The following is a 25,013-nucleotide window of genomic DNA, read 5'->3' as shown; positions in this document are numbered from 1 at the left end:
AAAGTCATGAACCATCTTGAAAACAATTATTATTTCTTTAGTGTTCATATGATCTTTCTTTCCTGATGATATCGACACTTGAGAAAACTCCTATAAAGAATGCTTCTACAGATCAGTAATTGATTAATATTGTGTAATTTTTTATCCTATATAACTACGAAATAAATTGCAATTTTATGATTTAGTTATTTCTAATTTCTGATTTATAATAAAGTTACTACATATAGTCTAGTTATCAAGAAAAGGTGGCTATTATTATCTATTATACATTCTTTTGTAGTACATTTTATTTTAATTCTTGTTGTTTAGTTCTTTTTTCTTCTCTTAAAATTGAAATCAATAATATAACCAACCTAAAATCAACGCAATGACACCAAACCAAACCAATGTGTTGGTATGTATAGAACCCTCGGCTTCAGTAGCATTCTTTTTCTTTGGTTCAGCTTGTGAAGCTGATTCAGTTTTCAATTCTTCTTTTAAAAATTCTTCTGCAACAGCTGAAGCTGGTACAGCTTTGTCCTGAATTGGAGCTTCTGATTCAACAGGAACAGGAGCTTGATCTAATTGATCTTCTACAATAGCATCTTCTACCAATTTAGAAGCTTCACTTGTACTTACCACTTCATTTTGCTCTTCTGCTGGGATGTGCTTTTCAACAGTGTCAACATCTTGCAATTGCTCTTCTTTTAATTCAGGTTTTGTTTCTTGTTCTTGTGGCAAAGCATCAGGAATGATTGTATATTTAACTTTCATTTTTTTAGAGACTGCTTGTTGCTTGAATTCACCTTCTAAAGCTGGCCAAGCTTCAGCAACAGTTTTGTCACCCAAATCATAAGGAGATGGTAATGTTATAACTAAAAACTTATCACGACACTTAAAATCTGCTACTGGCTCTTCAGCTAGACCCAACAAAATAACTTGGATCTGAACAGTCTCACCTGGCGCTACAACAGCTGCATTAGGTCTAACACAATAAAACTTTGGAGCAGTAGTCTTCACTTTAAAGGCAATTGTTTCGTTTGAGTTATTTGTGATTGAAGCATATTCTGTAGATTGTACAGTAAATGGGGATTTAAACTCCAAAACATCAGGAGTGATTTCTACCAAAGACATCGTCCTATTCTTAGCTTATATGAATAATTCAGTTCACAATTGATGCCAATCTAATTGATCAAAAACCCCTGTGACATCAATAAATCAAACTCTTCTGATCCGTACAAATTCTTACTATTGTTATATACCACTTTGTTTATGTTTCAATTCTCAATCAACGTTGATCGTATAACCTTCGTACATAATGATGTTCACAACTAGTGTAAAAGAATTGTTGGTAGGGTAACACATACCTGACAGGCCAGTTGGCAATGCTCAATGCAATAGATGACAGGATAGCTTTAAGTTAAAGTCTTAGTACATCATCGTTATTCTTAACATACCTACTAGGAATACGACAGTTGAGGTATGGTTTATAAGTCTTTGTGAAAATTTCTAGTACCACCATCACTCCTTTACTCTTACTTGTTTCAAGAATAATAAGCAGATGGCTCATCTTGGAAAATAGTGACATGCAAGCCTCTGACGTAGATGTTAACGGTTAGAATGATAATGCCAGTACATTTTATACAAAAACATCATTACACATACCGCTGGATATATTTATTTGGTTGAGTATGAAATAATATTAATTAAAACTAAATATATTAGAACTAGAAAAAAATTGATTTAAACAAAGTCAGCCTGGAAACAGTTTGAAGTTAGAAAGGAAATAAGGATGTTACTAATGCACTGATAACGATTAAATAATACAGTGAGACTTGAAGTGGTTTATATCTTGAATATTGACAATTAGTATGATATAAGTGAATTAAAACCGATAGAAAGGGAAAAAGAGAATTGAAACTATATATATGTCATGTATAGTGACAATTTCTGTAATGAATTAAATAGGGTAATGTACGATCAATGTATCATAACATTGGGTAATCGTTAGAGGTTAAGTCATACTTCTTCTGTGTCCTTTCACTCATATCAATTAAATTGACACCTTCTTCATTTTTAGCCCATCCATTGCCACCTTTTAATAGATCATCTATACAATCTCTTGGGGTGTACTCACCAGGTCTTGGATCCCAGGAAATATCGAACGAGCTTTGGTACAATTGGTCAACCAAAGGACTCATATTAGCAGATGACATTGTTGAACCTGAATTATTTATTGTTGATGACATCATAGATAAGGGACGTCCATTAGCGTCATTAGTGGAATCTCCAAATTGTCTACTTGAAGAAGAAATAGGTGAAGCTATTTCGGTAGAACCTTCTAGTAAGTCATTTAAATCAGTATTCAAACTTCCATGGATCCTACTTTTTGAGTTTCTTGGAATTGCGAAGTCGTTATAAGTACCACGCACAATTTCCATTCTTACTGACATGTTAATAATCGAATTAACCTTTGATTCCTTCAATAAGAATCTACTTGTACTGTATACCTCGTCCTCACGAATGTAATCTGCAATATTTAGAGAGACGTAACCCATGAACATTCTTTTGGTATTTGATTTAATTGGGTTTTCAGAACCTGTACCAGGAACAAATGAGAAATTACTAGCGGTACTTGGTCTTGGTAAAGAAGGCACATGTACTGAATTTGACCTGGTTGGGGCTGGATCCAAATATACATCTAGATGTAGGACCTTGGAACTAATATGGCCATTTCTATCGACTTGCAACTTGACTTGAACTGGGTTTGGCAATTCGTAATTCCAAACAGCTTTATGGCGAGAGACTCGAGCCTTTGGAGATTGACCACGACTTTGGTTAACACCAGGAGTTGTAGTCAACTTATTTTCCAACTCTGAACCAAAACCATGGCCTGAGGTACCAGTACCATCTTTTAACGTCCAACGAACAGAACACATCCCATCCGATTGTGGGATGTTCATAAGTTCATTGAACTTCACATATAGCAAGAATTTTGGTCTCCTGCTCTTGGCATTAGCTTGAAACATATTTGAAGATTGGTATTCCCAGTTTTATTCGACTTACTTTCAAGTACTGTGAACGATGAACATCGAGACAGACAAAGACCAGAAATCTTTAAACATAAGAATATAAATCTATATAGAGTGTAGTGTATTTATATAATCAATCAGCATACCTGTATCGTTCTCCTGGCATTAACAAAGCCATACAGTTTATTTTCATAGACCCCCGATGAGGCCAAGTTTCATGCAAATTGATTACCCCTTGTTTGGATGACAACAATAATACGGATACACATACAGATAGATACAAGACACGCAGACAAATACACACACACACACATATATATATACATATACCCATATATAGTAGGCATTCAGCAGTGTCTGTTGTGTAAACATTATAACAATCAGGAACATACCAAGAGCAGAGAAGTATAACAAGATTTCCTAGTCCACCTCATCCAGTCCAATTCTACAATCACAGTAAGTTGAGTTGAATTGAACTAAAGTAAAATAAACCAAAGTGTATTGCATAGCGTATTGGTATCATAGAAGATACAAACACTCTTCTAACCATCCAAACCAACCACACATTCCTAACCCTCTTGACCCATCCCATCTCTTTAACCCAACTCGATTCGAACTAAACCTCTTTCGAAACCAAATTTACTTAAACAAGCAAAACAGTTTCGAAATTGTGCGGGTGACGCGGTTCGAACTCGTGAATTCCTATTTATATCCATTTTCCATCTTTCATCTCCCTCCCCCCGTCCCCGTCTTGGGTCTTGGCTGATATCAGTTTTTCCGGTGCTTGTTTTTCTGTGAGAGGAGATGGAAACGATGGCAAGGTTTGAAAAATTTAGAGTTTTTCAATTTTTGACAACTTTAAGCCTAAGCTTTAAGCTTATAGCAGTGAAAAAAAAATAATATGTACACACACATACATTTGAAAAAGTGTTGATGATTACTACTTCTTGTAGATGGCTTTTAAAGGTTTGATCAAGGTATTATTAGTTGGCCATTGAGTAGATTCAAATTGGTCTTTTGTTTGTTTCTGTGTGAGTGTGAGTGTGTCTGCGTGAGTGTGTTCTTGTGTTAGGATTAGTTTGAAGGCTAGTGAGAGCTAAGATTTCTATAACAGTTTTTGAATTTTATTTTATTATTGTTTCAGCTGTTGTGGGGGGAACCAAGTCGTTTTATTAGAGTATGTTCAGTAACAAGGTACCTTCTTTGTCCAATTTGGATACCAGTGGTGCTGTTACTGCTGGTGGTGTGGGGAGTATGAGGTCTTCTTCTCCTCTAGAGAGTCCAACTAGCGATGTTTCATCTATTTTTATTGCTATCAATGAGTACAATAAACGAATGGACGATGAATTGGATTTGAAGTTGGGTGATAAAGTTAGAGTGATCACAGATGATGAGGATTACCATGACGGGTGGTATTACGGTAAGAACCTAAGAACTGGGTTGGAAGGTTTGTATCCTGTTGTTTTCACCCAAAAATTGTCTCCAGAAAAACCGAAATCTGCTACTATGGAAAAGTCTATTAAACGTTTGTCTACGCCAGTGGGTGGCATTTCTAGTTTGAACGAGTCGTTGGTCAACGAAGGTTCGATGAACTTTGAAAGAAGTGTCTCAATGAAAAATACCATGAGTGATATCGACAAGGCATTGGAAGAGCTACAACGTGGCGAAGAGTTGCACCCCAATGAAAATGCTAGTAATAGCAATAACCATGTGTCAAATATAAGTTTAAGGGAAGGTTTAGCAGTGGTTGGAGCAGGAGCAGGAGCAGGAGCAGTAGCATCAGCTTTTGCTCCGGAGGAGAATTTAAACAACGAATCTGATCATGATAGAAGTCATAATTCCATCCAAACTGGAACTACCAGCTTAAATATCCAACCTTCAGATGCCCTTATGAATGGAGTCCAATCGAGATCCATCTCGAATCAAACTACTGTAATCAATCCAAATTTGAATGGAAATTATACTAATAGTAATAACAACAACATTTATACTAATAATAACACTAATGACAATATTAATGATGACACTAATGACACTTCTAATAATAATAATAGCACTAATAATAATAGCAATGATAATTTTAATATCATAAACAACAACAGTAATAATAATAGTAATAATAATAATAATAATAATAATAATAATCACAGCAATGATGGTTTTGACGTAATAAATAATAAAACACCACATTTGGACCCTAAAAATGCATTAAACTGGTCACCTAATGATGTAGCATTATATTTTGAACAAGTTGGTTTTGATAAAGACACCTCATCCAAATTTATAAAACATAAAATTTCAGGTGAAATCCTATTGGAATTGGAATTAAACCTTTTAAAAGAACTAGATATCAATTCTTTCGGTACAAGATTCGAAGTATTCAAAGAAATCGAAGCATTGAAACAAGTATCATCACAAGATGGAACCACTTCAATGGCTGCTAAAAGAGCAAGCAAATTAATGCCTGCTGCCGAACTAGATCAAATCAACCAAGAAATACCAACCGATAATAACGTTGGTCGTAGTAACAGTAATGGTAGGGTTGTATCTATGTCTCATTTGGATTCACCATCAACATTAAAACAAGGAACTCCAAAATTAAAAGCAACACCATCAAAACAGCAGTCGAATTTAACAAAGCATAGACCAGCTTCGATTGCTGTTACTCCTGATTACGGAATGAGAACTAATGAGCGTTCTCCAATCCATACAACAATAATTAATGAGGTCAGTGATGACGATAAATTTGTTTCACCAAGAAAAGCACCAAAACCTCCATCTCATCCAAGTCCTGTCCAACCACCATCTGCCGCTAGTAAAAGATTTAGTTTAAGTCCAAATGTAAGCCAGATGCGTTACAAAAGCCCTAGTTCATCCGCATTCGATAAGCCTCATTCAACTATTTCAACTCCTAAAGTTGCAACGCCTAAAATTGCAACACCCAAAGTTGCGACTCCAAGAACTGATAAGTTCATGTTCCCTAATTCTACTACAACTTTAGGAAACAATGGCTTACACCAAACTTCTAGAAGTTCTTCACAATATGTAAAACATAAAAAGAGTATGTCTGGCGGGTCTTTCACTGATTTGTTCAACAGAGTTTCTCTTTTATCACCAAATGGATACGATGAGAGAAAATCGAATGCTGAAAGCACAGAAACACATGAAAGGGCTACAAGTATCTATAGTAACCATTCTCGTTCTGCGTCTGTGACCCATGTTAGACAATCATCTCAGAATATGACTGATATGAAAAAGCATAAACGTAATTCATCGATCCTATCATTTTTCTCCTCTAAAACAGATGACAAGCCTAATTCACCAATTAAATCTAACTTTTCAAGAAATGCTTCAAGAGACCATAGTAGGAACAGTTCATATGCCAATAATTATGCAACCCCATATAAACCTCAGGCATCCGAAGCTACATTACAGGACACCCAACCTGATACCTACTCCAAGGATGTATCGACACCAACTCCAATTAAGGCAATGTCACCAACTAAAGAAGATAAAAGGAGAAGTGTAAGTGCCAGAGATAGTGGTACAACCATTGATTTCAATAGTACTAGATTTGATTCATTGGATGATGATAGCCAGAAGAGATCAGTCAGCGAAGCATTGAAGGGTAAAACCATGCGTAAGATGTCAGGTAAGCCTATGACAAAACAAGATACAACTGCATTTGTTGAAGGTCTTAGATCTATTTCAGTAAAGGAAGCTATCCAAGATGCTGATTGTTCTGGTTGGATGAGCAAGAAAGGTGGTGGTGCGATGGGTGTTTGGAAAACAAGATATTTCACTTTACATGGCACAAGGCTATCTTATTTTGGAAATACTACCGATACAAGAGAGCGTGGTTTAATAGATATTACTGGCCACCGTGTAGTTCCAGCGAAAGAAGATGATAAACTAATATCTCTTTATGCAGCAAGTACTGGTAAAGGTAGATATTGTTTTAAATTGATACCACCGTTACCAGGTTCCAAGAAAGGTTTGACATTTACACAACCTAGAGTTCATTATTTCGCAGTCGAGAGCAAAGAGGAAATGCGTGAATGGATGGCTGCACTAATTAAAACTTCTATTGACATTGATACAAACGTTCCTGTTGTAAGTTCTTATTCTACACCGACAGTTTCTCTAAACAAAGCTCAAGAAATGCTTTCGCAGGCTAGAGAAGAAACTAGATTAAGAGAGGAAAATAAATTTTTAAATGAAGAAGATGAAGATCAGTTATTGTGGGAAGAGCAAAATGCCGCTATGAATAAGACCCCAATAGCTACATCTAAACGTGCTTCTAATATTATTACATCTAATAAACGTGATAGTAAGTTCTCTGTGAATCAAAATAGATTTAGCATTATGTCATATAACACCGGAGCGGATACGATGTTGGCGGATGAGAACACAATTGGCAATAATACGACAATGATCTCTAACAGCAATATTACAAGCCCAAACAAAAGGGCTTCGTTTGTGCCATCTACTATACTGACTCCAGCTCCACAAACTGTAGATGATGAGGTTAGTATTGCAGCAAGCAGTCAATATTCTAATTGAATCATTTAAAAAGCATGGAAGATATCTGATTATGATGTCCATTTTATTTTTCAGTATATATTCCTATATATGTGCATTTCCAGGTTGTAATTTTATATATAAACAAGTCATATAATAGACATTACCATAATACTCATAGTTATTTCTCTGACATCTATTCTTGAGCATGACACTTTTCTAAAGCTTCTATGATTAATTGGTTACCTTTTGGATCTAAGTTCATAGCAATTGTAAATTCTTTTACGGCATCTTTTTTTCTGCCTAATATTTGATACAATTGACCAAGTAAGAAGTGAACAGTTGCTTCATCCGGAGCCAATTTTGTTAATTCTTCAAAGTATTGCAATGCAACACTATATCTACCCATAGAATATAGAAGATGTGCCCTTTTAAAGTTTGCCAAAGATGACGATGGTTGTAACTCGCATGCCAACTCATAATAACTTAATGCCTTTTCTTGATACTGTAATTTTTCTAATGCAACACCACAGCAACAAATTAATATTACATTGATTGGATTAATAGATCTAGCTTTTTCGAAGTGAAGCAAAGCTTCGTCATACTGCCCCAATTTCATACAACTCATACCTAAACCGTAGTATGCATTATAATGTTGAGGATCACAAGCTAATGCCTTTCTATAACAATTCTTGGCAGTGTCAAAACTATCGTTTGAAGAATGCTCATGCCCTTGCAGAGTATATGCATATGCAAAATTTGGATCTACCTGCGTTGCTTTTTCAAATGCTTTGATTGCATCTTCGTGATCTTTCTGTAGTGATAGGAAATTACCCATGCAACACCAAGTTTGCGGAGCATTCGGTATATTCATGACTAGTTCATTTGCTAAAATGCTTAATTTAACTTTATCATGTAGATGCCATAATAAAGTTGAATAGATTTCCAAATCGCTAACCCTGGTAGGTTGTAATTTTCTTAGATTTGTGAAATAATGTAAAGAAACGTCATAATTAACTAGTTCAAAATGTAACTTACCCAGTTGTGCTTGACACCATGGCATGCTATCTTTTATATGATTTGGAACTAATGAGTTGATCAATCTAATTGCTTTATAAGAATCGAATGAAGATGAAGCCTTTAGTATTCTTGCAAATATATATAGCAGTTCCGAAAGTGATAAAATTTGTGGTTTTGTTATTGAAGAAGATTTTCTACGTAATGAAGAATCTTCCAAGTTATTGATACTATTAAAGTTATTATTATTTGTGTGATCGTTGAAATGAGTTCTTGGAGTTTTATAGGAAGAATTTTTCTCCATTAACTGTCTTCTTGCAGGAGGGGTAGTCAATAATTTACCTTTCCGATGAAGTGAAGATGAAGATATGCTGCTATTGCCTGTTGAAGGTAATGATTTGGAGGTTTGGTTCATTAATTGTGGAATTTGTTGAGATGGGAGAGGGGATTGTCTTGTTGACGAGTTTGTCACAGTTCCTGCTGCTATATTTGATTGACCTACTAGTGTACCTGCCCCTGATGTTGATACTGTTACATTTGTCTTATTTAAAATAGAATTTGATGGGATACTTTTTTTGTTGCTAGAACGTGCTGATTGTAGTAGACTTTGACTTTGAGATTCATTCAAATTAAATGCATTATTATTGTTATTATTGTTGTTGTTATTGTTATTTCCATTTGATGAAATTGTATTAGTCGAAGAAGAAGAAGCGTTTGAAGACGACGAAGAAGAAGAGCTTAAACCTGTTTGGAAATGAGAAGATGATTTAAAGGGAGTTGCAAAATTTTTTGTCACTGAATTAAATTTATTTCTTGAGAAGAAAGAATGTGATTGATTTTTTTTTGTCATTATAGAATATAATTTTTTCAAATCTATAGTTGCTCTCATTTTTGATAATTCAGTATAAGCTTCCCATAGATAAGGATTTTTATTTAGAGCATCTGAGAAGTATACAGCGCTTTCCTTTGATCTATCCAGTTTATTGCACAGTTTACCCAGTAGACAACTGACTGTAGCATAGTTTGGGAAATGTATTAAACTTGAGCTTGAAATCGATTTATCTCTAATGTTTGAAAGAGACTTTATAGCGTCATTTATATTAGACGACAGTTTCAAAGAACATAAACCGAATATGTAAGAAATACCTAAATGTAGATCTTTATAATCTTTCGAAATTTGCAAAGCAGTATGATATTTTTTGTTCAAATATAAAGAAAGAGAATAGAGATAAATCGATTCGATTCTGTGAATATTTGAATTTTCCAAAATGGAACATTCAGAGAACAAGAGTTCAGATAGAAACTCTGCCGTTTCAAAATTCAATTGACTTATGGACTGTTGTATGATGTCATGTATATTTATGATCGTATTGAGAGTGCTGTCAGTAGTCAATTCGTCGGCCAATGCATTTTTATGATTTGAGGTGGAATTAAACAACATGATAGAGAGAATGCTGGAGATGCAGGTTCTGTTTTAAAAAGAGAACAAAAGTAATAGTGAATATGATGTAACCCTATGGATAAGGGTTTTAAACTCTATAGTTGTTGGGTGTATATTTTCAGTTTCAGTTTCAGTTACCTTTAAAGCAGTGACTGCTGAGGGCTAGCCTTATATTTGCACTTTAAAGTTTGGGACTAAAAAACAAAAAATTGTTTAAGGAATGTCCAGGTTAGAGGGTAGCAGTAGAGTTAAAAACAGAATTACCCAGATATAGAGAAACAGAGATGTCAAGGAGAGAGTTGAACCGATTCTATTTCACTTACAAATGCAGATAAACGGTTTATCTCATCTCATTGCCAGTTGGGTTTGATTTGATATATTTGCTAAAACCGCCACAAACTATATATCTATTTACGAAACAAGATCAAGAAGAGACGGGAGGGAGCCGGTACAATGTGATATTATACTATTTCGTGGGATTTGGGGAGGCAGGGTAAGAAGACAAAGCATGTCATGTGATAGTCACATGATTGATGTTGATCATGTGACAAGAATGAGTTTCCAGTTTCAGTTCAGAACCCAAAAAAAGAAAAAAACACACAGACACACAGACACACAGACACACAGACCCACAAACGCTGCTAAATACGGAAACCAATGTGTACTAACCCTCTCTCTTTATCCATTTATCCAAAATTCAAATTAACGTGATACATAAAAGAAGCACCACAACCCCTAACCAGGACCAGGACCAGAGATACACAGCCCAGTTCTATATTCATCCCTTTATTCCATTTAATTTTATTTGGTTTGGGTGCTGCATCTTTTGCCGTTGTCCATGACATGTAGACTTACACGGACATATCTCCGTCCTCCACCCCCCTATGGCTGGCAAAGCGGACTTATATCCATACCAACCGACCTTTCCCAGAGGACGACGACTGCTGCTGCGATGTTTCCTTTATTTCCGTTGTTTCCCATTCCCAATTCCAATTCCATTCCCAGTTCCTATTCCTTTTCCCCTTTCTCTTTCTGTTTGTCCCCTTTTTTCTTGTTTTTTTCTCGCCCGATACGATTCAGCATTCAGTACGAGGCACAACGACGGCAGATTGCCATTTCGCTGTTGTTTCCGCATAGCCCAACAGAGCACAGCACAGCATACGGTATCATGTGCCGGCAACTCTTCAAAATATTTCGGATGCCTCCCCTCGTAGGGCGTGACCAGATCACGTTAGATCGGGATAATAAGAGTTTCCGTATCGGGTGATCGGTGGTGTGGTGCAGCTTTGTTATATATATATTATGTTTCTTTCGTGTCAACTTTTGAGTTTTTTGTTTTAACAAAAAATTGTTTACGCGTCGCAGGATATTTCGTTTTCTCTCGGTGTCCGTCTCTGGGATATCTGGGTGTGTATTCGTTCACGTGACAGAGTTGCCTGGCAATGCAAAATAAGACACAAGCTGTCCAGGTGATCACGTCCAACGGTGTTTACCCTTTTGGGTTAAGTGATGGGCGTTTGCCCCGATCAGGAAATTATTGAATTTTTTGAAGTTTCGAAGATTTCTCAGTTTAATTAAATTATCGAAACTAATAAAAATTAATTAATTCATTACAATACAATACCCATTATCGAACTTTTCTTACCTGAACTATCCCCATTCCATCCATTACTTTGATTTAAATACTAATCCCCCAATCCACAACCTACCTTCTCTTCCTGTCGCTTATTTATTTATTGGTATTATATTATATTATATTATATTATACTATCATATATATATCTGCTATAATACAAGTTAGAATAGTTATCAGATAGATCCTTTGGTTTAGTTACAATACCTGTCTCGCTTCGATCAAAGCCCACACTTTACAATTCAAGACGGATTAAATTATTGCTATCAACTCCACAACTGTATTATCCTATATCATCCTCATCCTGGGCTTAGCTATAAATTAAACATATTTTTATTCTTTCCATTATATTTATAACTTTGGTGTCATTTGCTAATTAACCTAATTTTTTTTCATTTTATTTTTTTTGTTTCACACACATATAACTGCTATACCAATTGCTTCCTATATTTTAACTAATTAACCAACCATTGTAATTGCTAGAAATCATATATCGCGATTTTTTTTTGTCAGTTCAGTTCTCTTCCCAATTCTTAAAAGTGAACAAATACATGCAATCATATTTATAATAATAAAATGGAATTCGGTACCGTGATCATGGATACAAACAAATTGTCAAAGGATAATTCAAACAGACAGAAAAAAATGAATTTGTTCATTCAATCATCTACAAATTTATCTTTCGACCCTTCAGCGTCAATCTCAAAAGAAGTAAATTTTATTCACTCTAACCAAGCAAACAATTGGAATCAGAAAAACATGATTCAACTCTCTTCTGCTAACACGAATATTAATGATAACTCATCTTTGCTACCTCAAAATACAGGACTGCCGGTAATTGAAATAGCTACATATGCAGAAACAGACGTCTATGAGTGCTATATCCGTGGTTCAGAATCAAGGATCGTAATGAGAAGGACAAGCAACGATTGGATTAACATTACTCAAATCTTTAAATTAGCATCTTTTACAAAGACTAAAAGAACGAAGGTTTTGGAAATTGAATCAAATAACATCCAACATGAAAAGGTTCAAGGTGGTTATGGTAGATTTCAAGGTACTTGGATACCGCTAAATGATGCTAAAAATCTAGTACAGAAATATAACATCGTTGACCCGGTCGTCACAACTATAATTAACTTCGTACTAGATCCAAATAACCCTCCTGTTAAAAGAAGTAAAAATAGTGTATTGAAAAGAAATTCCCCTGGTGTGAGGATAAATTCTCCTTCGTCCTATAATAAGACACCAAAAAAGAAAAATTCAACCTCATCATCAACTAGTTCACAATCTGTAGGTGTAAAGAAATCCAAGAAAATCAATGGATCAAATTCGCATATAAACCCAAGTCCTTTACAAAATATTGCATTTCAAACACCTCAACAATTGTCTTCTTCTCATTCAAATGGTATGAATACTATCCACGCTACTGATACAACCATAGAAACCTTATCAAATGGTGAAGGCAGAAACACTAGTACCAATAAAAATCCACCTTTGCATATGATAAATACTGATCAAACTCCGTTACCTAATGGATATTCAGCTACTCAAAAACCATTGCAATTTTTTTCTGTACCAACAAATGTTTCAAATACCCAGAACAATAATGGTGGCAATAATAACTCATTTTTAACATTGATACCAGAAAATGCACATCAATCTTCATTCAATGGGAATAATTCAGATATTATCGACGATAGAAATCATAATAATGGTAACGTAATCACAAATAGAGTAGTGAAAAAGAGGAAGAAAACTCAGATTTCAGAGTTTGCTGTCAGTCCAGATCAAGAGATTGTTCCAAAGGGAAATATTGTTAACACAACAAATATTCATGATAAAACCCAGAATGATTTCAAATTAATGAAACAAGAAATGATGTTAAAATATTCTGCACAAAAATACTCAAACCATTTAAGAGAAAAACAATCAAGTTCTGATTCATGGTCTTCTACTTCAACTAATGTCATTTCTTCTCAAGAAAACCAAACACCTGTATCATCTCGTTCAGCAACACCAAATGCTTTCCAATCTAATAGAAATATGGCTAAATTTACAATGCTATCGGCGGAAAAGTATAAGGACCTTATATTACAAACCTTATCATCAGAGGACTATTCTAATTCAAGTTCTCTACCGCCAGCTCTTTACCATCCACCTCCGTCATTAGACATCAACTTCGAAGTAGATGATCAAGGACATACTGCATTACATTGGGCCGTTGCCATGTCAAACATCCCATTGATTAAATTATTATTGGCATTGAATGCCGATGTACTCAAATGTAATAAAAGAGGTTTTAATTCCGTAACAAAATTAGTCTTCTATAACAACTGTTTCAAAGCTGGTAGTTTTCCTGAGATATTATCATTATTAAAAGTTTGTTTGATATCTGCAGACATGAACAACCGTCTACCATTACATTATTTAATTGAATTATCGGTAAACAACTCAAAAGACCCTACTGTTATTCATTACTATATGGATATGATTATTAAGATACTGGGAACTGAAGATTATTCTTTGCTTAAAATGTGCTTAAATTTCCAAGATAGTATGGGTAATACTGTTCTTCATTTGGCTGCTTTGAATATGAACATTGATATTTATAATACATTGCTTCAATTTGGTGCGTCTGCTGATATTGCAAATTTTAATAATGAAACACCTTCATTTATTCTGGCAAAATACAATCTATATTCGAGTCAAATATCTCGTACAAATATCACCACTAGTTTTGACAATGTTTTAGACTTACAAAACGACTTGCAGACAATGAGTTCTTCCAAGCCAAGTAAGGAATCTGGCGATGATTCATTTAAGCACCAATTGTTAGATCACCAACACTTAGGTATAAGTACACCATTGGTTACCAATGATAAGAAAGATGTTGAAAATGAAATGAACAATATTAGTACTATAATGGAAGATATTTCGACCATTGAGAACATGGTTTCATCAACTGTTATGGATAGTGCAGAACCATTGCATAAACAATTATTAAAACATTCACCGACATTATACAAGACAAAGCCAACTATAGATTCTACTAAACCTGTTTTAGAGAAACCTGTAACATTATTAGAAGCTCCATCGCCTATTTTACCTATTGGTAACAACGAATTGGAGGATATACCGGAATCGATCAAAATTGCATCGCAATTAGCAAAATTATCTGAGAAACTAACAGAAGAAATTAGGGTACAGATTGATGAAATGCAAACAGAAGTGGAAAAGACAAAACATAGCATAGACATTATCGATAAGCAAATTATCAAGACTAAATCCCAAAAGAAAGTGATATTCAACCAATTCAATAATGGTTCTCATAACATTAATTCTATGACAAATCTTGAGAATATTATAATGGCATTACAGAATGAAGTTGAAGAACAAAAGCATACATTATATATGAAATTGGAGAGAGCACAATCCAATAATTTAGTCAAGTTAATAAAGGAGGAGAATAAACATCGTCCAGATCTTGCTGCTGCTGAAAACGACAAATTGACAAGAACTGAGGAATACGAAGGACTGCTTGCAGAGTTGAATAAATTGAAGGCTAATAAGAAAAGACTAATCAGAGAGATAGTTGAAAAAACTGCAACTAACAAGACTTCTTCCAAGATTTTGAAGTATAAAAAGTTAAGTGGGATTGAAGTTGATGATATTGACTCCAAACTAGATGAAATTGAGCAAGATCTAAGACTTAGTATATGAGATGAGATCCATCTCGTCTCTGTTCTCTCTCCCACTTCTCCTCCATACATACAAACACTCACGAATCCCTCCTAACGGTGATTAAAAGCTACATTTCAACCGCTGTATGTATTGATCCCCTCCCCTCCACCTCTGACTATCGTAAATAAGTGACATAATGCCTGTATATCTATTCTATCCCATTGATATGCCAAATATACAAACACATAATCATATACATCTATATATGTATCTATGTATATAAGCACTAACATACTAATCATACATGATAACCTGATTACTATTAGACTGCACATACAAATCGGTATTATCCAGCTCTATCCTGCCGCCCAAACAGCATATGTTACCCGCATATTCAAAATCATTTATAATCATTATATACGTATTGTAAAATTTTCTTGAAAAAATTTTGAAAAGAAAAAATGCATGCGATGAGATGAGATGATGATTTGATTCTAATGATAACACATAACATATCCACAGATACAATCCTATTTCGAGAACTCTATTGATATCTTAATTGGATATACTTGATTAATTTCTATTGATTTAAATCTTGGGAACCTCCTTATATATATACATATATAACACATTCAAAATAGGTGTCTCTGATCGTTCAGTAACTTTGGTATCCACTATCAATTTTTTTTTATTGCGAGTATTCATTGATAAAGAAAAAGATTTTACATAGCCTTATTCTTTTTTTTCATTATTGTTCGGTGGTAGTGTCATATCATTGCTATAACTTTTGTTTTCATTCTACCTATTTATTTCTACTTTTTGAAGTTGTGTAATTCATTTTAAAATTGTACAATTTTTCCAGATACACTTCTTTTTTTAATTTTTGAAGTTTAAGTTTTAGTTCTGGAATTTAGTTATTATCTAAAAATATAATAGTACATCAATCATGGACGAACAATTTTTAACTCAATTAGGTCAAACTTTAAGTGCGATTGTTCAACCAGATTCCGCTGGTTTAAAAGAAGCTACAAAGACTTTGCAATCCCAGTTCTACACCCAACCAAACACAGTTCCAGCTTTAATTCATATCTTACAAAACAGTAATGACGATGCTTTGAAACAATTGGCTGGTGTTGAAGCTAGAAAATTAGTTCCTAAATATTGGAAATCATTGGATGATTCTATCAAACAACAAATGAAATCATCTTTATTACAAACTGCTTTCAGTGAACCAAAGGAAATTATTCGTCACTCCAATGCTCGTGTAATTGCTGCTATTGGTACTGAAGAATTAGAAGCTAACCAATGGCCAGATTTAGTTCCAAATTTAATCCAAGCCGCTTCCGGTGATGATTCTCAAACTAGACAAACTTCTATCTTTATTTTATTATCTTTGTTAGAAGCTTATACCCCATCTTTGACTGCTTTCATCGACGATTTCTTAACTTTGTTTGGTCAAACTATTAACGATACCACCTCTCTAGAAACTAGATCTTTGTCTGCTCAAGCTTTGAACCATGTTTCTGGTTTGATTGAAGAACAAGAAGCTATCAACCCACAACATGCAGCCAAGTTCGCTTCTTTAATTCCATCCGTTGTTAACATTTTGGATGTTGTTATCAAGGCTGAAGATACTAATAATGCTAAATTGATTTTCAACTGTTTGAATGATTTCTTATTATTAGATTCCCAACTAACAGGTAACACCATCGTTGATTTAATCAAATTAGCTATCCAAATTGCTGTTAACAGCGAAGTTGATGAAGATATCAGAGTTTTCTCTATTCAATTCATCATTTCTGCCTTATCTTACAGAAAGTCAAAGGTTTCCCAAGGTAAATTAGGTCCAGAAATTACAGTCGCCGCTTTGAAGGTCGCCTCTGAAGAAGTTGATGTAGATGAAGAATTGAACAACGAAGATGAAGCTGGTGAAAATGAAGAAAATACCCCATCCTTAACTGCTATTAGATTATTAGCTTTTGCCTCCTCTGAATTACCACCATCACAAGTTGCTTCTGTTATTATTGAACATTTGCCAACTATGTTGCAATCTTCTAACCCATTCGAAAGAAGAGCTATCTTGTTAGCTGTCTCAGTTGCTGTTACTGGTTCTCCAGATTACATCTTGTCTCAATTCGACAAAATTATTCCAGCAACTATTGCTGGTTTGAAGGATTCTGAACCAGTTGTCAAGTTAGCTGCTTTGAAGTGTGTCCACCAATTGACTACCGATTTGCAAGATGAAGTTGCCAAGTTCCACGAAGATTACTTACCATTAATCATTGATATTATCGACACTGCTAAGCATGTTGTTATCTACAACTATGCCACTATGGCTTTAGATGGTTTGTTGGAATTCATTGCTTACGAAGCCATTGCTAAATACTTAGAACCATTAATGAACAAATTATTCTACATGTTAGAAAGCAACAACTCTTCTAAATTGAGATGTGCTGTTGTTTCTGCAATTGGTTCTGCTGCCTTCGCTGCTGGTTCTGCATTCGTTCCATACTTCAAGAACAGTGTACAATATTTGGAACAATTTATTCAAAACTGTTCTCAAATTGAAGGTATGAGTGAAGACGACATTGAATTAAGAGCTATTACTTTTGAAAACATCTCTACTATGGCCAGAGCTGTTAGATCTGAAGCTTTCTCTGAATTCGCTGAACCATTAGTCAACTCTGCTTACGAAGCCATTAAGACTGACTCTGCTAGATTGAGAGAATCTGGTTATGCTTTTATTGCTAACTTAGCTAAAGTTTACGGTGAAAACTTTGCTCCATTCTTGGAAACTATCTTGCCAGAAATTTTCAAGACTTTAGAATTGGACGAATATCAATTTAACTTCGATGGTGATGCTGAAGATTTGGCTGCTTTCGCCGAATCAGCTAATGAAGAAGATCTTCAAAGTAAATTCACCGTCAACACTGGTATTTCTTACGAAAAGGAAGTTGCTGCCGCTGCTTTGTCTGAATTGGCATTGGGTACTAAGCAACACTTCTTACCATACGTTGAACAATCCCTAAAGGTCTTAAGCGAACAAGTTGAAGAATCTTATGGTTTAAGGGAAACTGCTTTGAGTACTATGTGGAACATTGTTAAAGCTGTCTTGTTGGCTTCTAAGATTGCTCCAGAATCATATCCAAAGGGTATTCCAACTGGATCTTATGTTGACGCCTCTGTATTAGCTGTTATTCAAAACGCAAGAGAAATCTCTATCAACAACTTGAATGATGAATTCGAAACCTCTATGGTCATTACTGTTATGGAAGATTTTGCTAACATGATTAAACAATTCGGTAGTATTATCATTATGGATAACGGTGACTCTACTATGTTGGAAACATTATGTGTTCAAGTCGTTAGCGTTATCAAGGGTACTCACACTTGTCAAACCATTGACATCGAAGAAGATGTTCCAAAGGATGAAGAATTGGATGCCTCTGAAACAGAAGCTACGCTATTGGATGTTGCTTTGGAAGTTTTAGTTAGTTTGTCCCACGCTTTGTCTGCTGACTTCGTTAAGATCTTTGAAAGCATCAAACCAGTCCTATTTGCATTATTCGAATCTAAATCTAAGAACAAAAGATCTTCTGCTGTTGGTGCCACTTCCGAAATTGTCTTAGGTATGAAGGAAGCTAACCCATACATTCAAGAAATGATGGAAGCTTTGATCATCAGATTGACTACTGATAAATCTTTGGAAGTTAGAGGTAACGCTGCCTATGGTGTTGGTCTATTGTGTCAATATGCCCCATTCGATGTTTCTGCTATCTTTGAACCAGTTTTGAAGGCTATGTACCAATTATTAAGTGCTGCTGATCAAAAATCTTTGACTGCTGAAGATGACGAAGCTACTAGAGAAATTCTTGACAGAGCCTTTGCTAATGCATGTGGCTGTGTTAGTAGAATGATCTTGAAAAACCAAGCTTTGATCCCATTAGAACAAACAATTCCAGCCTTGTTGGCTCACTTACCATTGAATACTGGTTACGAAGAATATGAGCCAATCTTCCAAGTTATCATGAAGCTATACCAAGATAACAATGCCACCATCACTGCTCAAACTCCAAAGGTTGTTGAATTCTTAGCTGCCGTCTTCACTAAGGATAACGAAAGAATCAAGCTAGAACAAGAATCTACTTTGGGTAGAGAAGAAAACATGGAAAGATTGAAACAATTCCAAACCGAAGAAATGAGACAAAAGGTTGTCGAATTGTTGAAATATATCAACAGTAACTTTAACGGTATCGTTGCTCAAAATCAAGTTTTAGCACCTGTCATTGCTTAAACAAGTATTTTAAACCAAGGGAAATAACAAAAAAAATGAAAGGAATGTTCATATCATCATTTTAATAATTGTATTTTAATTTTAAAGGATTCTCTACAATTACAACAAGCATTTGTGTCTGTTTTTTATTTTCAACCAGTAAGAACAGTTTATCCTATTTATCTTAATTTAGATTTTATATTACTTTATATTTCATGATAAAATAAATATATCAATATCACATTTAAAAAATTGCAGGATTTTAATCCATACAGTAATAGATGTTCCAAAAGTTTAAATGGTATTATTTCAAAACCTGATCTTCGTTGGATATTGGATTTAATTAGAACAAAATAGGTGACATTATACAATATTCGTATTATTATCATTAAATACGTGTTGAAACTTTAAGATGTTTTACCGCTCTTCAAAAGGCCATTGAAATTTAAAAGTTGTTTAAAATATCTATAAAGCCTAGTAATGATGAATAATAAATAGAGAAGAAAGACAATTAATAAGGTAGTAGAGTACCCTAAAGCTTGATATTATATACTAAGGGATTGGTACATTATTCTGAGATTTTCATTGATATCATTGATCGATTTTTTTGTTGAGAAAAGCTATATTTAGGAACCCCCCTCTTCTTCGATTACATCATTATAATCAAATGTCATTTTATGGTTCTGGAAGTAATACATCATCCACAGGTTCGACTATTGCTACGACTAAAGATATGGAGAATGATATAGTAGTAAACAATGCTGCTGAGGACTCAATTTCTGATATCGCATTTTCTCCTCAGAGTGATTTTTTATTCAGTGTCAGTTCATGGGATAATAAAGTTAGAATATGGGATATTCAAGGAGGTGTAGCTCAAGGAAGGGCTCAATTCGAGCATGCCAAGCCAGTCTTATGTACAAGATGGTCACTTGATGGTTCCAAAGTTGCTTCAGGAGGTTGTGATAATATAGTTAATATGTATGATGTTAATAGTGGGCAAAGTCAACAAATTGGAACTCATTCTTCAGCAATTAAAAGTTTAAGATTTGTACAATGTGGTCCAAGTAATCAAGAGTGTTTAGTGACAGGTTCATGGGATAAAACTATCAAATACTGGGATTTAAGACAACCGCAGCCAATTACTACACTCGCTTTACCGGACAGAGTATATTCGATGGATAGCAAAGGTAAATTATTAGTAGTTGGGACAGCTGATAGAAATATTTGTATTATTGATTTAAATAATCCTGGGAATATTTTCAAGTCCACACTTTCACCATTGAAATGGCAAACAAGATCAATTGCCTGTTTTAATGAAGGTGATAGTTTTGCAATTGGTTCTATTGAAGGACGTTGTGCAATTAGGTTTGTTGACGATATGCAACAAAAAAAATTAGGATTCTCATTCAAATGCCATAGACAAAATCAAGGCAATACGCCATCATCAAACGCATTGGTGTACCCTGTGAATAGTATTGCTGTTCATCCTATTTATGGCACCTTTGTCACTGCGGGGAGTGATGGCTGTTTTAATTTCTGGGACAGAAACAACAGACACAGATTAAAAGCATTCCCAAAACAAAATTACACAATCCCAGTTGTCTCATTTAATAGGCAAGGTACCGTTCTGGCTTACGCTTTAAGTTATGACTGGTTCCAAGGACACACAGGAAATAGGCAAGATTATCCTAATGTAATTATATTGCATCCAACATCAGATTCTGAAGTCCTTGAGAAGAGAAAATAGGTGAATTCTAATACATTACCTGTCTTCTAACCTATAAGATATACCCATCTATACCATCCACCATTCATTTATTTGTTATTATCAATAGTCATCGATCACGGGCCAAACAAAAATTTTTCATCGAGATCTCATCGATTTTTTTTATAGTGAAAAAAAAATTGTCCAAAGGTTTAAATATAGCCAAGAGTTGGAACTTTAAGGTTTAAAGATTACTATTGCTTGCCAAAAGTCAAAAGTAAGAGCAATACGGCGACTCTTTTTAGGTGTTCTCTAATATTTGGTTATTTTTTAAGTCTGGAGTAGACTTCTGGAGGAAATTCAAGTATAAGAAGAGGTTGATCTAAGGAATCTTTTTGAGGTCAAAGGAAGGTTCTTGTAATAGAAGAACGAGGCATAAGGATTTATTTTACTAGTCCTAATTGTGATTTTAGATTGAATTTTATCAACTGAACTTATTTGATTTCAGGCTGTGGTTTTGAATTTTTTTTTTTATCAGTCCCGGGTATTGGTTTGTTTTATTTTATTTATTTTTTTATTATCAATAATATCATTTTGATAGTTATTGGATTGGATTATATTTTGGGTAGGTTGTATTGTACTGGCATTTGTTTTATTTGGCTTTCGATTTGTTGATATTATTATTCATTTTTGCTTTTGATTACTTTGATCATGCCAGGTAAAATTGTGAGCGTTCCATTTCTTTCTCAAATTGAGGATATGGACAGTTATATCAACCAGTATCAAATTTTAAAGAGCATGTCTCCACCTAACATGACTTCTCATCAACAGCAACATCAGCATCAGCATCAGCATCAAGCTAGGTATAATAACATTCGAGTTAATGCATATAAGATATCTGGAGGTAATAATTACAAAAATTACAATAATGGTAACAGTGGAAACAGTAATTACGATAACATTATGAATGGTAACATTATGGGAATGATGGGTATGAATAAAAGATCTATTCAAAATAAGTACAATAATGCAAGTAATGACAATTTGAATAACAACCACAGTAATGGTAATAATAACAATAATAATAATAATCATAGTCATAATGATGGCAATGGTAATAATAATCATAAAGATGATAACGGTGTGGGTAACTTTAGAAAGAGAAACTATAATCAACAGGGTTATAATAGATACAATAACCCAAACATTAAATATTATGGTGCTAGTGATTCTAATGATAGCAATAATAATAGTAATGAGAATTCTAATAATAGAAATCATTCTTCGCCATATTCCCAGAATAATATGATGGCTTCTCATTTGAAGCAAACATATTCTTCAATGTATTATAATTCAAACAACAGTGGAAGTAATAGTTCACTGTCTCAATATAACTCTTCGTTATATCAAAATGATAATTCTCAATTACAATCATCCTTAAAGGTAAACACAGGAATGATGAACTCCTCAATGACGAACTCGTCAATTCCATCAAGTTTTAATAGTAGTAATTTTGATTACATATATCCTGGCAATTCTAGTGAAATAGGTTCTCAGTATCATTCACCAATGGTCAACAGTTTACAATTTCCTAGTTATTTGGGGAGCTCGATTTTACCAGGAAGTTCAGTTTCCACACCGGTAGGTACAACACCGTTAGCACCTTCAACTAGTGCTGATTTGGTTAATGGACTTTCTTCTATATCCTTGGGTACTACTAATAATAGCACAAGCTCTTTGGCTTTTGCTTCAAATTCGCCAATGAATATTTCACCATCTAATTCTGCATCAGGATCAACTTCTACCAATGCTAATGTTAATTCAGCTGCTATGGGCAATGATAATATTTCAGGTAATTTAAATTTTATTAATGACAGCTCATCTACCTCATTTGGTGGTTCTAATACATTGTTGATGGGCGAGTCTTCATTTGGTTGGGGTTCAAATCATGCAAATGTTACCTCATCCACCTCTGGTGGATCTTTCGGTATCTGGAGTAATGATATGAGTGTTTGGAGCTAATTAATATCTTTCAAAACTCGGTTTTGTTTTCCTTATATTTTTTTTCTGTTAATAAAATGGTATGCGGTTAATACTATTTTATAATTATAGGTATTAGGTCATTGCATAAAAGGTTTAAAAGGAATTGTTCTGATGAGATGAGTTGATAGTCATTGACATAAAATTCCAGGAGATATGTTATAAATTATGCATTTTTTTACAATATTATTTTTCCCTTTTGTATATATATCCTTTGGATACAGCATCACAATATATTATATAATGTTCATTATGTATGTATCGTTGTTAGTTACGCTAAAAGTATAGGTTAATGTTGAGATATGGGATCTTAATCGCACAAATCATTAAGTTTGAGGATTTGTTCTTCAAAATTAATTTTGAATCAAGATTCTTTTTTTTATTAAAATGGTATAAAGTAAAAAACTTTTCGTAAAACTAAATATTATTTTTAATCTAATTTAGTTTAACCTATTTTTTAAAATATAGATTAGCAGGAAGTTGAAAAGATATCATTTATTTAACTTTGGCAATACCAACCCTTCCAAAGTACTTACTTTTTTCTCCAGAAAGCAGGATTTAACTCTTTTCTTATGTGCCACAGACTCACCTTCATCACCGTCCTCATTGGCATCCATGAAAAGAATGTCTGAGTTTCTTGATGAAGAAGAAGTATTCATATTATTAATTACCTCATCTGCTTTTATTGGTATTTCATCGAATATTTCTTTTTTATTTCTTCTTGAAAGAAGACTAGGTGGAATCTTCTTCTTAAAAACATATTTATTCATGTCATCAGTCTTGGTCGTTTCCATAATACTTTCCATATCTATTGACACATTTTCCAACTCAGTCTCCAAATCCATAGCTTTCTTATTGGGCTTTGGATCGAGTTTGATTTCTCTAATGAACAATTGCTCAATTGGGAAGTCTTCTGATCCTACTGGGACTGCATCGTAAAGGGTATTGCATTTTGGCCACATCATATCAAGCTTATTATAAACGTATTGCTGATAACATGAATTCCTTAAATTTATTGTTCCATCAATTGTCATCTCCATATCAAAGAGGAACCAAGTTCTCATGGAGTCCAGATATGGATACTTCATCTGATCACATATTCCGTGTTGACATTGGAAAGCTGACTCTTCCAGCGATAAGATTGTACTTTGCAGTTCTCGAAGTTTTATCCTACTCAATGAATCACCATTGTGACCTTTTTCCTTGAGTTGTGTATTATTTTCAATCTTCTGAGATGGAACTTGTTGTTGATTTTGTTCAACGATTGATCCTAGATTGAACTCTGAATTTAAATGGACAGGATTGCATTTTTGATTCTCAAGATTATTTACATTGGACAACCTTCTCCGCTGTCTCTCATTACCAAATTTTATAAGTAAATCTAAATTAGTATTCTTAGTAGGTTCCAAGATCACATTAGAGTCTCTTATAGGGTCATCGAAAATAGTTCCTTTATTCTTCAAAACTCTTTGTCTATTACGAGGCTGATTCGTAGAATTGACATGGAGATTTGTAACCACATTAGTATTTTTGCTTGACAATGGGAGTTTTTTCTTCTGAATCTTATTAATTTTATTATCCATGTTGCGGTTGCTGTTGAGTTAGAAGTTGGTAAACTAAGATCGATATTAAAGACAAAAAATAATCACAGAACAAACAGGTAGAAGAAGTTGCTAAATTAAAAATAT

General features: G+C 34.2%; 9 protein-coding genes across 9 annotated transcripts; 5 read left to right on the top strand and 4 right to left on the bottom strand.

The window, feature by feature from the left end:
• Positions 1-336: 336 nt before the first annotated feature.
• Positions 337-1,113, bottom strand: Kpol_1018p109 (uncharacterized protein; the record flags this gene model as incomplete). The annotated part of the gene is made up of 1 exon (XM_001647384.1): positions 337-1,113. The coding sequence occupies one exon, from the start codon at positions 1,111-1,113 to the stop codon at positions 337-339; it is 777 nt and encodes a 258-aa protein (XP_001647434.1).
• Positions 1,114-1,967: 854 nt separating this feature from the next.
• On the bottom strand, positions 1,968-3,008 carry Kpol_1018p108 (uncharacterized protein; the record flags this gene model as incomplete). The annotated part of the gene is made up of 1 exon (XM_001647383.1): positions 1,968-3,008. One exon carries the CDS (start codon positions 3,006-3,008, stop codon positions 1,968-1,970), a length of 1,041 nt encoding a protein of 346 aa, XP_001647433.1.
• A 1,182-nt stretch (positions 3,009-4,190) lies between these two features.
• Positions 4,191-7,574, top strand: Kpol_1018p107 (uncharacterized protein; the record flags this gene model as incomplete). The annotated part of the gene is made up of 1 exon (XM_001647382.1): positions 4,191-7,574. One exon carries the CDS (start codon positions 4,191-4,193, stop codon positions 7,572-7,574), a length of 3,384 nt encoding a protein of 1,127 aa, XP_001647432.1.
• A 154-nt stretch (positions 7,575-7,728) lies between these two features.
• On the bottom strand, positions 7,729-9,990 carry CDC27 (anaphase promoting complex subunit CDC27; the record flags this gene model as incomplete). The annotated part of the gene is made up of 1 exon (XM_001647381.1): positions 7,729-9,990. The coding sequence occupies one exon, from the start codon at positions 9,988-9,990 to the stop codon at positions 7,729-7,731; it is 2,262 nt and encodes a 753-aa protein (XP_001647431.1).
• A 2,209-nt stretch (positions 9,991-12,199) lies between these two features.
• Positions 12,200-15,346, top strand: Kpol_1018p105 (uncharacterized protein; the record flags this gene model as incomplete). The annotated part of the gene is made up of 1 exon (XM_001647380.1): positions 12,200-15,346. The coding sequence occupies one exon, from the start codon at positions 12,200-12,202 to the stop codon at positions 15,344-15,346; it is 3,147 nt and encodes a 1,048-aa protein (XP_001647430.1).
• Positions 15,347-16,253: 907 nt separating this feature from the next.
• KAP123 (karyopherin KAP123) lies at positions 16,254-19,601 on the top strand (the record flags this gene model as incomplete). Its single annotated transcript, XM_001647379.1, has 1 exon — positions 16,254-19,601. The coding sequence occupies one exon, from the start codon at positions 16,254-16,256 to the stop codon at positions 19,599-19,601; it is 3,348 nt and encodes a 1,115-aa protein (XP_001647429.1).
• A 646-nt stretch (positions 19,602-20,247) lies between these two features.
• On the top strand, positions 20,248-21,327 carry Kpol_1018p103 (WD40 repeat domain-containing protein; the record flags this gene model as incomplete). Its single annotated transcript, XM_001647378.1, has 1 exon — positions 20,248-21,327. The coding sequence occupies one exon, from the start codon at positions 20,248-20,250 to the stop codon at positions 21,325-21,327; it is 1,080 nt and encodes a 359-aa protein (XP_001647428.1).
• A 669-nt stretch (positions 21,328-21,996) lies between these two features.
• On the top strand, positions 21,997-23,307 carry Kpol_1018p102 (uncharacterized protein; the record flags this gene model as incomplete). Its single annotated transcript, XM_001647377.1, has 1 exon — positions 21,997-23,307. One exon carries the CDS (start codon positions 21,997-21,999, stop codon positions 23,305-23,307), a length of 1,311 nt encoding a protein of 436 aa, XP_001647427.1.
• A 509-nt stretch (positions 23,308-23,816) lies between these two features.
• Positions 23,817-24,908, bottom strand: MAM1 (Mam1p; the record flags this gene model as incomplete). Its single annotated transcript, XM_001647376.1, has 1 exon — positions 23,817-24,908. One exon carries the CDS (start codon positions 24,906-24,908, stop codon positions 23,817-23,819), a length of 1,092 nt encoding a protein of 363 aa, XP_001647426.1.
• Positions 24,909-25,013: the final 105 nt, after the last annotated feature.

The sequence above is a fragment of the Vanderwaltozyma polyspora genome, genomic scaffold, assembly GCF_000150035.1.
Source record: "Vanderwaltozyma polyspora DSM 70294 KpolScaffold1018 genomic scaffold, whole genome shotgun sequence".
Lineage (NCBI taxonomy): Eukaryota > Fungi > Ascomycota > Saccharomycetes > Saccharomycetales > Saccharomycetaceae > Vanderwaltozyma > Vanderwaltozyma polyspora.
This window is presented reverse-complemented; position numbering and strand designations above follow the sequence as displayed.